This window comes from Salmo salar, unplaced genomic scaffold (genome assembly GCF_905237065.1).
Source record: "Salmo salar unplaced genomic scaffold, Ssal_v3.1, whole genome shotgun sequence".
NCBI lineage: Eukaryota > Metazoa > Chordata > Actinopteri > Salmoniformes > Salmonidae > Salmo > Salmo salar.
In genome coordinates this window covers 3,082-16,678 of record NW_025547524.1, presented here as the reverse complement: position 1 = coordinate 16,678, position 13,597 = coordinate 3,082, and the positions used below count along the sequence as shown (strand labels likewise).

The 13,597-nt window shown below is 44.9% G+C and overlaps 1 protein-coding gene across 1 annotated transcript; it reads left to right on the top strand.

Annotated features, from left to right (window-relative positions):
- Nucleotides 1-86: 86 nt before the first annotated feature.
- Nucleotides 87-10,639, top strand: LOC123731945 (probable ATP-dependent RNA helicase DDX41). Its single transcript, XM_045711324.1, has 5 exons — nt 87-93; nt 302-374; nt 5,044-5,197; nt 9,419-9,555; nt 10,450-10,639. The coding sequence occupies exons 3-5, from the start codon at nt 5,060-5,062 to the stop codon at nt 10,622-10,624; spliced, it is 450 nt and encodes a 149-aa protein (XP_045567280.1). The 5' UTR covers nt 87-93; nt 302-374; nt 5,044-5,059; the 3' UTR covers nt 10,625-10,639.
- Nucleotides 10,640-13,597: the final 2,958 nt, after the last annotated feature.

Below are 13,597 nucleotides of genomic sequence, written 5' to 3'. Positions count from 1 at the left end.
TGAGAGACCACACACACCGGACACACACACACACTAAGTTCCTACAGGGTGAGAGACACACACACACACACACACACACCAAGTTCCCACAGGGTGAGAGACACACCGGACACACACACACACTAAGTTCCCACAGGGTGAGAGACACACAGACACTTTCAACTTTCATTAAAAACCTTATTTTTTTCCATTTTTGTTTTGCACCCTTTTTATTAATGAAGTGGTGATATGTTTTTGTCGTGGTTAAAAAATGATTGACTAGTCATTCCTTCCCCAACCCTCTTTTACTATGTGTTCGCAGCAATCTTGAAAGGTCTGAAAAAGAAGGGAATTGTTCACCCAACACCCATTCAAATCCAGGGGATTCCAACCATGTGAGTACAGTAGTTAGTAAACCACTGTCCTCGTTCCTTATGATGTGTTAGTACAGTAGTAAACCACTGTCCTCGTTCCTTATGATGTGTTAGTACAGTAGTAAACCGCTGTCCTCGTTCCTTATGATGTGTTAGTACAGTAGTAAACCACTGTCCTCGTTCCTGATGATGTGTTAGTACAGTAGTAAACCACTGTCCTCGTTCCTTATGATGTGTTAGTACAGTAGTAAACCGCTGTCCTCGTTCCTTATGATGTGTTAGTACAGTAGTAAACCACTGTCCTCGTTCCTTATGATGTGTTAGTACAGTAGTAAACCACTGTCCTCGTTCCTTATGATGTGTTAGTACAGTAGTAAACCACTGTCCTCGTTCCTGATGATGTGTTAGTACAGTAGTAAACCACTGTCCTCGCTCCTTATGATGTGTTAGTACAGTAGTAAACCACTGTCCTCGTTCCTTATGATGTGTTAGTACAGTAGTAAACCACTGTCCTCGTTCCTTATGATGTGTTAGTACAGTAGTAAACCACTGTCCTCGTTCCTTATGATGTGTTAGTACAGTAGTAAACCGCTGTCCTCGTTCCTTATGATGTGTTAGTACAGTAGTAAACCACTGTCCTCGTTCCTTATGTGTTAGTACAGTAGTAAACCGCTGTCCTCGTTCCTTATGATGTGTTAGTACAGTAGTAAACCACTGTCCTCGTTCCTTATGATGTGTTAGTACAATAGTAAACCACTGTCCTCGTTCCTTATGATGTGTTAGTACAGTAGTAAACCACTGTCCTCGTTCCTTATGATGTGTTAGTACAGTAGTAAACCACTGTCCTCGTTCCTGATGATGTGTTAGTACAGTAGTAAACCACTGTCCTCGTTCCTTATGATGTGTTAGTACAGTAGTAAACCACTGTCCTCGTTCCTTATGATGTGTTAGTACAGTAGTAAACCACTGTCCTCGTTCCTTATGATGTGTTAGTACAGTAGTAAACCGCTGTCCTCGTTCCTTATGATGTGTTAGTACAGTAGTAAACCACTGTCCTCGTTCCTTATGATGTGTTAGTACAGTAGTAAACCACTGTCCTCGTTCCTGATGATGTGTTAGTACAGTAGTAAACCACTGTCCTCGTTCCTGATGATGTGTTAGTACAGTAGTAAACCACTGTCCTCGTTCCTTATGATGTGTTAGTACAGTAGTAAACCACTGTCCTCGATTCCTTATGATGTGTTAGTACAGTAGTAAACCACTGTCCTCGTTCCTGATGATGTGTTAGTACAGTAGTAAACCACTGTCCTCGTTCCTGATGATGTGTTAGTACAGTAGTAAACCACTGTCCTCGTTCCTTATGATGTGTTAGTACAGTAGTAAACCGCTGTCCTCGTTCCTTATGATGTGTTAGTACAGTAGTAAAACCACTGTCCTCGTTCCTTATGATGTGTTAGTACAGTAGTAAACCACTGTCCTCGTTCCTTATGATGTGTTAGTACAGTAGTAAACCACTGTCCTCGTTCCTTATGATGTGTTAGTACAGTAGTAAACCACTGTCCTCGTTCATTATGTGTTAGTACAGTAGTAAACCACTGTCCTCGTTCCTTATGATGTGTTAGTACAGTAGTAAACCACTGTCCTCGTTTCCTTATGATGTGTTAGTACAGTAGTAAACCACTGTCCTCGCTCCTGATGATGTGTTAGTACAGTAGTAAACCACTGTCCTCGTTCCTGATGATGTGTTAGTACAGTAGTAAACCACTGTCCTCGTTCCTGATGATGTGTTAGTACAGTAGTAAACCACTGTCCTCGTTCCTTATGATGTGTTAGTACAGTAGTAAACCACTGTCCTCGTTCCTTATGATGTGTTAGTACAGTAGTAAACCACTGTCCTCGTTCCTTATGATGTGTTAGTACAGTAGTAAACCACTGTCCTCGTTCCTTATGATGTGTTAGTACAGTAGTAAACCACTGTCCTCGTTCCTTATGATGTGTTAGTACAGTAGTAAACCACTGTCCTCGTTCCTTATGATGTGTTAGTACAGTAGTAAACCACTGTCCTCGCTCCTTATGATGTGTTAGTACAGTAGTAAACCACTGTCCTCGTTCCTTATGATGTGTTAGTACAGTAGTAAACCACTGTCCTCGTTCCTTATGATGTGTTAATACAGTAGTAAACCACTGTCCTCGTTCCTTATGATGTGTTAATACAGTAGTAAACCACTGTCCTCGTTCCTTATGATGTGTTAGTACAGTAGTAAACCACTGTCCTCGTTCCTGATGATGTGTTAGTACAGTAGTAAACCACTGTCCTCGTTCCTGATGATGTGTTAGTACAGTAGTAAACCACTGTCCTCGTTCCTGATGATGTGTTAGTACAGTAGTAAACCACTGTCCTCGTTCCTTATGATGTGTTAGTACAGTAGTAAACCACTGTCCTCGTTCCTTATGATGTGTTAGTACAGTAGTAAACCACTGTCCTCGTTCCTTATGTGTTAGTACAGTAGTAAACCACTGTCCTCGTTCCTTATGATGTGTTAGTACAGTAGTAAACCACTGTCCTCGTTCCTTATGATGTGTTAGTACAGTAGTAAACCACTGTCCTCGTTCCTTATGATGTGTTAGTACAGTAGTAAACCACTGTCCTCGTTCCTGATGATGTGTTAGTACAGTAGTAAACCACTGTCCTCGTTCCTTATGATGTGTTAGTACAGTAGTAAACCACTGTCCTCGTTCCTTATGATGTGTTAGTACAGTAGTAAACCACTGTCCTCGTTCCTTATGATGTGTTAGTACAGTAGTAAACCACTGTCCTCGTTCCTTATGATGTGTTAGTACAGTAGTAAACCACTGTCCTCGTTCCTTATGATGTGTTAGTACAGTAGTAAACCTCTGTCCTCGTTCCTTATGATGTGTTAGTACAGTAGTAAACCTCTGTCCTCGTTCCTTAAGATGTGTTAGTACAGTAGTAAACCACTGTCCTCGTTCCTTATGATGTGTTAGTACAGTAGTAAACCACTGTCCTCGTTCCTTATGATGTGTTAGTACAGTAGTAAACCACTGTCCTCGTTCCTTATGATGTGTTAGTACAGTAGTAAACCACTGTCCTCGTTCCTTATGATGTGTTAGTACAGTAGTAAACCACTGACGTTGTCCTCGTTCCTGATGATGTGAACATGATTCCTGGCGATACAAAGCTATACGATGTTTAACTGGTTTCTTCGCTTCTCCGTTACTGTAAAGCTCTAAAACAATTCTAGTAAATAAGGCTATATCAATACGATGTGATTGGTTGGTCGGCTATATCAATACGATGTGATTGGTTGGTTGGCTATATCAATACGATGTGATTGGTTGGTTGGCTATATCAATACGATGTTATTGGTTGGTTGGCTATATCAATACGATGTGATTGGTTGGTCGGCTATATCAATACGATGTGATTGGTTGGTCGGCTATATCAATACGATGTGATTGGTTGGTCGGCTATATCAATACGATGTGATTGGTTGGTCGGCTATATCAATACGATGTGATTGGTTGGTCGGCTATATCAATACGATGTGATTGGTTGGTCGGCTATATCAATACGATGTGATTGGTTGGTCGGCTATATCAATACGATGTGATTGGTTGGTCGGCTATATCAATACGATGTGATTGGTTGGTTGGCTATACCAATACGATGTGATTGGTTGGTTGGCTATATCAATACGATGTGATTGGTTGGTTGGCTATATCAATACGATGTGATTGGTTGGTCGGCTATATCAATACGATGTGATTGGTTGGTTGGCTATATCAATACGATGTGATTGGTTGGTTGGCTATATCAATACGATGTGATTGGTTGGTCGGCTATATCAATACGATGTGATTGGTTGGTCGGCTATATCAATACGATGTGATTGGTTGGTTGGCTATATCAATACGATGTGATTGGTTGGTTGGCTATATCAATACGATGTGATTGGTTGGTTGGCTATATCAATACGATGTGATTGGTTGGTCGGCTATATCAATACGATGTGATTGGTTGGTCGGCTATATCAATACGATGTGATTGGTTGGTCGGCTATATCAATACGATGTGATTGGTTGGTCGGCTATATCAATACGATGTGATTGGTTGGTTGGCTATATCAATACGATGTGATTGGTTGGTTGGCTCTATCAATACGATGTGATTGGTTGGTTGGCTATATCAATACGATGTGATTGGTTGGTTGGCTATATCAATACGATGTGATTGGTTGGTTGGCTATATCAATACGATGTGATTGGTTGGTTGGCTATATCAATACGATGTGATTGGTTGGTCGGCTATATCAATACGATGTGATTGGTTGGTCGGCTATATCAATACGATGTGATTGGTTGGTCGGCTATATCAATACGATGTGATTGGTTGGTCGGCTATATCAATACGATGTGATTGGTTGGTCGGCTATATCAATACGATGTGATTGGTTGGTTGGCTATATCAATACGATGTGATTGGTTGGTCGGCTATATCAATACGATGTGATTGGTTGGTCGGCTATATCAATACGATGTGATTGGTTGGTCGGCTATATCAATACGATGTGATTGGTTGGTCGGCTATATCAATACGATGTGATTGGTTGGTTGGATATATCAATATGATTGATTGGTTGGTTTCCTCTGTATCTCTGTGTGTGTTCAGTCTCTCAGGCCGGGATATGATCGGTATCGCCTTCACTGGGTCAGGGAAGACTCTGGTGTTCACCCTTCCCATCATCATGTTCTCTCTGGAGCAAGAGAAGAGACTGCCCTTCTGTAAGAGCGAAGGTCCCTACGGTCTCATCATCTGTCCCTCAGTAAGTCCTTCACACTGTAATGTTACGATAGAGGTTAGAGAAGAGACTGCCCTTCTGTAAGAGTGAAGGATCCTGATCTGCTCATGAATACTTTCTCTTCCTTAGAAAATACATTTGACTGGTGAAAGAGATGAGGTTTCAAACCTGTTTTGGATTCTGATGTTCCTCTCCCTACAGAGAGAGCTGGTTAAACATGTTCCTCTCCTCTCCCTACAGAGAGAGCTGGTTAAACATGTTCCTCTCCCTACAGAGAGAGCTGGCTAAACATGTCCTCTCCCTACAGAGAGAGAGAGCTGGTTAAACATGATCCTCTCCCTACAGAGAGAGAGCTGGTTAAACATGTTCCTCTCCCTACAGAGAGAGAGCTGGTTAAACATGTTCCTCTCCCTACAGAGAGAGAGCTGGTTAAACATGTTCCTCTCCCTACAGAGAGAGAGCTGGTTAAACATGTTCCTCTCCTCTCCCTACAGAGAGAGCTGGTTAAACATGTTCCTCTCCCTACAGAGAGAGCTGGCTAAACATGTCCTCTCCCTACAGAGAGAGAGAGCTGGTTAAACATGTTCCTCTCCCTACAGAGAGAGAGCTGGTTAAACATGTTCCTCTCCCTACAGAGAGAGAGCTGGTTAAACATGTTCCTCTCCCTACAGAGAGAGAGCTGGTTAAACATGTTCCTCTCCCTACAGAGAGAGAGCTGGTTAAACATGTTCCTCTCCCTACAGAGAGAGCTGGTTAAACATGTTCCTCTCCTCTCCCCACAGAGAGAGAGCTGGTTAAACATGTTCCTCTCCCTACAGAGAGAGCTGGTTAAACATGTCCTCTCCCTACAGAGAGAGCTGGTTAAACATGTTCCTCTCCTCTCCCTACAGAGAGAGCTGGCTAAACATGTTCCTCTCCTCTCCCTACAGAGAGAGCTGGTTAAACATGTTCCTCTCATCTCCCTACAGAGAGAGCTGGCTAAACATGTTCCTCTCCCTACAGAGAGAGCTGGTTAAACATGTTCCTCTCCTCTCCCTACAGAGAGAGCTGGTTAAACATGTTCCTCTCCTCTCCCTACAGAGAGAGCTGGTTAAACATGTTCCTCTCCCTACAGAGAGCTGGTTAAACATGTTCCTCTCATCTCCCTACAGAGAGAGCTGGCTAAACATGTTCCTCTCCTCTCCCTACAGAGAGAGGCTGGTTAAACATGTTCCTCTCCTCTCCCCTACAGAGAGAGCTGGCTAAACATGTTCCTCTCCCTACAGAGAGAGCTGGTTAAACATGTTCCTCTCATCTCCCTACAGAGAGAGCTGGCTAAACATGTTCCTCTCCCTACAGAGACAGCTGGTTAAACATGTTCCTCTCCTCTCCCTACAGAGAGAGGCTGGTTAAACATGTTCCTCTCCTCTCCCCTACAGAGAGAGCTGGCTAAACATGTTCCTCTCCCCTACAGAGAGAGCTGGTTAAACATGTTCCTCTCCTCTCCCTACAGAGAGAGCTGGCTAAACATGTTCCTCTCCTCTCCCTACAGAGAGAGAGCTGGCTAAACATGTTCCTCTCCTCTCCCTACAGAGAGAGCTGGCTAAACATGTTCCTCTCCCTACAGAGAGAGCTGGCTAAACATGTTCCTCTCCCTACAGAGAGAGCTGGCTAAACATGTTCCTCTCCCTACAGAGAGAGAGCTGGTTAAACATGTTCCTCTCCTCTCCCTACAGAGAGAGCTGGTTAAACATGTTCCTCTCCCTACAGAGAGAGCTGGCTAAACATGTTCCTCTCCTCTCCCTACAGAGAGAGCTGGCTAAACATGTTCCTCTCCTCTCCCTACAGAGAGTGAGCTGGCTAAACGTGTTCCTCTCCCTACAGAGAGAGCTGGTTAAACATGTTCCTCTCCCTACAGAGAGAGAGCTGGTTAAACATGTTCCTCTCATCTCCCTACAGAGAGAGCTGGTTAAACATGTTCCTCTCCTCTCCCTACAGAGAGAGAGCTGGCTAAACATGTTCCTCTCCTCTCCCTACAGAGAGAGAGCTGGCTAAACATGTTCCTCTCCTCTCCCTACAGAGAGAGAGCTGGCTAAACATGTTCCTCTCCCTACAGAGAGAGCTGGCTAAACATGTTCCTCTCATCTCCCTACAGAGAGAGCTGGTTAAACATGTTCCTCTCCTCTCCCTACAGAGAGAGAGCTGGCTAAACATGTTCCTCTCCCTACAGAGAGAGCTGGTTAAACATGTTCCTCTCCTCTCCCTACAGAGAGAGCTGGTTAAACATGTTCCTCTCCCCTACAGAGAGAGCTGGTTAAACATGTTCCTCTCCCTACAGAGAGAGCTGGTTAAACATGTTCCTCTCCTCTCCCTACAGAGAGAGCTGGTTAAACATGTTCCTCTCATCTCCCTACAGAGAGAGCTGGTTAAACATGTCCCTCTCCTCTCCCTACAGAGAGAGAGCTGGCTAAACATGTTCCTCTCCCTACAGAGAGAGCTGGTTAAACATGTTCCTCTCATCTCCCTACAGAGAGAGCTGGCTAAACATGTTCCTCTCCTCTCCCTACAGAGAGAGCTGGTTAAACATGTTCCTCTCCTCTCCCTACAGAGAGAGCTGGCTAAACATGTTCCTCTCATCTCCCTACAGAGAGAGCTGGTTAAACATGTTCCTCTCCCTACAGAGAGAGCTGGTTAAACATGTTCCTCTCCTCTCCCTACAGAGAGAGAGCTGGCTAAACATGTTCCTAACCTCTCCCTACAGAGAGAGCTGGCTAAACATGTTCCTCTCCTCTCCCTACAGAGAGAGCTGGCTAAACATGTTCCTCTCCTCTCCCTACAGAGAGAGGTGGCTAAACGTGTTCCTCTCCCTACAGAGAGAGCTGGTTAAACATGTTCCTCTCCCTACATAGAGAGCTGGTTAAACATGTTCCTCTCCCTACAGAGAGAGCTGGTTAAACATGTTCCTCTCCTCTCCCTACAGAGAGAGAGCTGGTTAAACATGTTCCTCTCCTCTCCCTACAGAGAGAGAGCTGGTTAAACATGTTCCTCTCCTCTCCCTACAGAGAGAGAGCTGGCTAAACATGTTCCTCTCCCTACAGAGAGAGCTGGTTAAACATGTTCCTCTCCTCTCCCTACAGAGAGAGCTGGTTAAACATGTTCCTCTCCCTACAGAGAGAGCTGGTTAAACATGTTCCTCTCCTCTCCCTACGGAGAGAGCTGGCTAAACATGTTCCTCTCCTCTCCCTACAGAGAGAGCTGGTTAAACATGTTCCTCTCCTCTCCCTACAGAGAGAGCTGGCTAAACATGTCCCTCTCCCTACAGAGAGAGAGCTGGCTAAACATGTTCCTCTCCTCTCCCTACAGAGAGAGCTGGCTAAACATGTTCCTCTCATCTCCCTACAGAGAGAGCTGGTTAAACATGTTCCTCTCCCTACAGAGAGAGCTGGTTAAACATGTTCCTCTCCTCTCCCTACAGAGAGAGCTGGCTAAACATGTTCCTCTCCTCTCCCTACAGAGAGAGCTGGCTAAACATGTTCCTCTCCCTGCAGAGAGAGCTGGTTAAACATGTTCCTCTCCTCTCCCTACAGAAGAGCTGGCTAAACATGTTCCTCTCCTCTCCCCTACAGAGAGCTGGCTAAACATGTTCCTCTCCTCTCCCTACAGAGAGAGAGCTGGCTAAACATGTTCCTCTCCTCTCCCTACAGAGAGAGCTGGTTAAACATGTTCCTCTCCTCTCCCTACAGAGAGAGCTGGTTAAACATGTTCCTCTCCTCTCCCTACAGAGAGAGCTGGCTAAACATGTTCCTCTCATCTCCCTACAGAGAGAGCTGGCTAAAAATGTTCCTCTCCTCTCCCTACAGAGAGAGAGCTGGCTAAACATGTTCCTCTCCTCTCCCTACAGAGAGAGCTGGTTAAACATGGTCCTCTCCTCTCCCTACAGAGAGAGCTGGCTAAACATGTTCCTCTCCCTACAGAGAGAGCTGGCTAAACATGTACCTCTCCCTACAGAGAGAGCTGGTTAAACATGTTCCTCTCCCTACAGAGAGAGCTGGCTAAACATGTTCCTCTCCCTACAGAGAGAGCTGGCTAAACATGTTCCTCTCATCTCCCTACAGAGAGAGCTGGCTAAACATGTGCCTCTCCTCTCCCTACAGAGAGAGCTGGTTAAACATGTGCCTCTCCTCTCCCTACAGAGAGAGCTGGTTAAACATGTTCCTCTCCCTACAGAGAGAGCTGGCTAAACGTGTTCCTCCCCTCTCCCCACAGAGAGAGCTGGCTAAACAGACCCACACCATCATAGAATACTACTGTAAGCTGCTGGAGGAAGAAGGGGCTCCACATATGAGATCAGTCCTCTGTATAGGAGGCATGTCTGTCAAAGACCAGATGGAGGTGGTCAAACAGTAAGTACTCTCAACCAGTCAGTCAACTAGTCAGTCAACTAGTCAGTCAGTCAGTCAGCCAGCCAGTCAGTCAACTAGTCAGTCAGTCAGCCAGCCAGTCAGTCAGCCAGCCAGCCAGTCAGTCAACTAGTCAGCCAGCCAGTCAGTCAACTAGTCAGTCAGCCAGCCAGTCAGTCAACCAGTCAGCCAGCCAGTCAGTCAACCAGTCAGCCAGTCAGCCAGTCAACCAGCCAGTCAGACAGTCAGTCAGCCAGTCAGTCAGCCAGTCAACTAGTCAACCAGTCAGTCAACCAGTCAGTCAACTAGTCAGCCAGCCAGTCAGTCAACTAGTCAGCCAGCCAGTCAGTCAACTAGTCAGCCAGCCAGTCAGTCAACTAGTCAGCCAGCCAGTCAGTCAACTAGTCAGCCAGCCAGTCAGTCAACCAGTCAGCCAGCCAGTCAGTCAACCAGTCAGTCAGCCAGTCAACCAGTCAGTCAGCCAGTCAACTAGTCAGTCAGCCAGTCAGCCAGTCAACCAGTCAGTCAGCCAGTCAACTAGTCAGTCAGCCAGCCAGCCAGTCAGCCAGCCAGTCAGTCAGTCAACTAGTCAGTCAACTAGTCAACCAGCCAGCCAGCCAGTCAGTCAACCAGCCAGTCAACCAGCCAGTCAGTCAACCAGTCAGTCAACCAGCCAGTCAACCAGTCAGTCAACTAGCCAGTCAGCCAGCCAGTCAGTCAACTAGCCAGCCAGCCAGTCAGTCAACTAGTCAGTCAACTAGTCAGTCAGTCAGTCAGTCAGCCAGTCAACTAGTCAGTCAGCCAGCCAGTCAGTCAACTAGCCAGTTAACCAGCCAGTCAGCCAGCTGTGTGAGGGCCAGTTTGACCTCTGACCCTGTTGAACCCGGTGTTTTGTAGCGGCGTCCACATGATGGTGGCGACGCCCGGCCGTCTGATGGACCTGTTGCAGAAGAAGATGATCAGTCTGGATATCTGTCGTTATCTGGCTCTGGACGAGGCTGACAGAATGATAGACATGGGCTTCGAAGAAGACATCAGAACTATCTTCTCCTACTTTAAGGTATGGATATAAACTGGTTTAAACCAGTTGGATATAAACTGGTTTAAACTAGAGGTCGACCGATTAATCTGAATGGCCGATTAATTAGGGCCGATTTCAAGTTTTTATAACAATCTGTAATCGTTGTTTTTGGACACCGATTTAAAAAAATATATATATATTTTACACCTTTATTTAACTAGGCAAGTCAGTTAACCTCTTGAGGACCCCTTCGAGATAAAATCCCGTTAACGGGATTGGTTGGACAACAACCAGTGAGATAGCACGGCGCGAAATATATTTTTTTTTTTTAATTAAAAAAATTAAAATTCAGTATTATACGGCATTTTAAAGATACTCTACTCGTTAATCCAAACACATTGTCCGATTTCAAAAAGGCTTTACAGTGAAAGAAAAACATTTAGATTATTTTAGGATAGCACTTCAGCAAAAAAAAAACAAACACATTTTCCAAGCACGGATAGCCGTCACAAAACCAGATATACAGCTAAAATTAAACACTAACCTTTGACAATCTTCATCAGATGACACTCCTAGGACATCATGTTAGACAATACATGCATTTTTTGTTAGATCAAGTTCATATTTATATCCAAAAACCCATTTTTTTACATTGGCACGTGACGTTCAGAAAATGTTTTCTCCCCATAACATCCGGTGAATAGGCACATTAATTTACAGAAGAACTCATAAACGTTGACAAAATTTATAACAATTATTTTAAGAATTAGAGATAATCTACTCCTTTATGCAACCACTTTTGTCAGATTTCAAAATAACTTTACGGAAAAAGCACATTGTTCAATATTCTGAGTACAGAACTTAGCCTTCAATGCTAAGCTATACAGTTAGCCTACAACCACGGCGTCGACAAATCTCTAACAATATGTTCGAAATATTTTCTTACCTTTGCTGATCTTCGGCGGAATGCACTCGGAAGGGCTCCCACTTCCACAAGAAATGTTCATTTGTTCTGCAAAGTCCATAATTTATGTCCAAATACGTCCGTTTTGTTTACCCATCCAGAACACTTTACAATGCCAATGTGGCGTGGACGCAAATCCATAGACGAAATGTTCAAAAGTTCCATTACCGTTTGTAGAAACATGTCAAATGATGGTTACAATCAATCCTTTAGGGTATTTTTTTACGTAAAATTGCGATAATTTTACAACCGGGCAATAGGTATTCATCCCAGAAGAATAATAACAAACAGCGAAGTCACGTGCACGCGCGTCACGAGACACCTGTCCTCAGACTGGCCAGTGATTGACAGGGCCACAATTTTCTGCCCGGTAACAGGTGACGGATGAAACCAGTTCCTAAAGATTGTTGACAGCCAATGGAAGAGTTAGGAGGTGCAACGTAAATCCTATGTCACTGTAGTTTTTCAAGGGATTCAAAAGGAAAACTACATTTCTAATTTCTCCCACTTCCTGATTAAATTTTTCTCAGGTTTTGGCCTGCCATATGAGTTCTGTTATACTCACAGACACCATTCAAACAGTTTTCTAAACTTTAGAGTGTTTTCTATCCAAATCTACTAATAATATGCATATTCTATTTTCTGGGCCAGAGTAGTAACCTGTTTAAATTGGGTACGTTTTTTCATCGGACCGTTCATCCAGCCTTGAAAATACTGCCCCCTAGCCCCTCTAGTTTAAACCAGTTCTGGACACGAGGGGTATTTTAACCCCAGATCGCTCCTGAACACATTACAACATATCACTGTTTGTGTGTAGTGACGACTAGTGGTATGTTTTCTAACTGAACCAAACAGCAATGCTTTTAACATCACCCTTCATACCTCAACTAACCGGTGCCCCTGCACATTGACTCTGTACCGGTACACCCTGTAAATAGCCTCCACATTGACTCTGTACCGGTACCCCCTGTATATAGCCTCCACATTGACTCTGTATCGGTATCACCTGTATATAGCCTCCACATTGACTCTGTACCATAACACCCTGTAAATAGCCTCCACATTGACTCTGTACCGGTACCCCCCCTGTATATAGCCTCCACATTGACTCTGTACCGGTACCCCCTGTATATAGCCTCCACATTGACTCTGTACCGGTTCCCCCCTGTATATAGCCTCCACATTGACTCTGTACCGGTACCCCCTGTATATAGCCTCCACATTGACTCTGTACCGGTACCCCCCTGTATATAGCCTCCACATTGACTCTGTACCGGTACCCCCTGTATATAGCCTCCACATTGACTCTGTACCGGTACCCCCCCTGTATATAGCCTCCACATTGACTCTGTACCGGTACCCCCTGTATATAGCCTCCACATTGACTCTGTACCGGTACCCCCTGTATATAGCCTCCACATTGACTCTGTACCGGTACCCCCCTGTATATAGCCTCCACATTGACTCTGTACCGGTACCCCCTGTATATAGCCTCCACATTGACTCTGTACCGGTATCCCCTGTATATAGCCTCCACATTGACTCTGTACCGGTACCCCCTGTATATAGCCTCCACATTGACTCTGTACCGGTACCCCCTGTATATAGCCTCCACATTGACTCTGTACCGGTATCCCCTGTATATAGCCTCCACATTGACTCTGTACCGGTACCCCCTGTATATAGCCTCCACATTGACTCTGTACCGGTACCCCCCTGTATATAGCCTCCACATTGACTCTGTACCGGTCCCCCTGTATATAGCCTCCACATTGACTTTGTACCGGTACCCCTGTATATAGCCTCCACATTGACTCTGTACCGGTACCTCCCTGTATATAGCCTCCACATTGACTCTGTACCGGTACCCCCTGTATATAGCCTCCACATTGACTCTGTACCGGTACCCCCTGTATATAGCCTCCACATTGACTCTGTACCGGTACCCCCTGTATATAGCCTCCACATTGACTCTGTACCGGTACCCCCTGTATATAGCCTCCACATTGACTCTGTACCGTAATACCCTGTATATAGCCTCCACATTGACTCTGTACCGG

What these genes read in the sequence shown, in the direction of transcription:
- LOC123731945 (XM_045711324.1), top strand. Translation starts at nt 5,060, where the DNA reads ATGATCGGTATCGCCTTCACTGGGTCAGGGAAGACTCTGGTGTTCACC. An exon ending in GTCTCATCATCTGTCCCTCA is followed by an intron (nt 5,198 to 9,418) that starts GTAAGTCCTTCA and finishes CTCTCCCCACAG; the next exon opens with AGAGAGCTGGCTAAACAGAC. An exon ending in CAGATGGAGGTGGTCAAACA is followed by an intron (nt 9,556 to 10,449) that starts GTAAGTACTCTC and finishes GGTGTTTTGTAG; the next exon opens with CGGCGTCCACATGATGGTGG.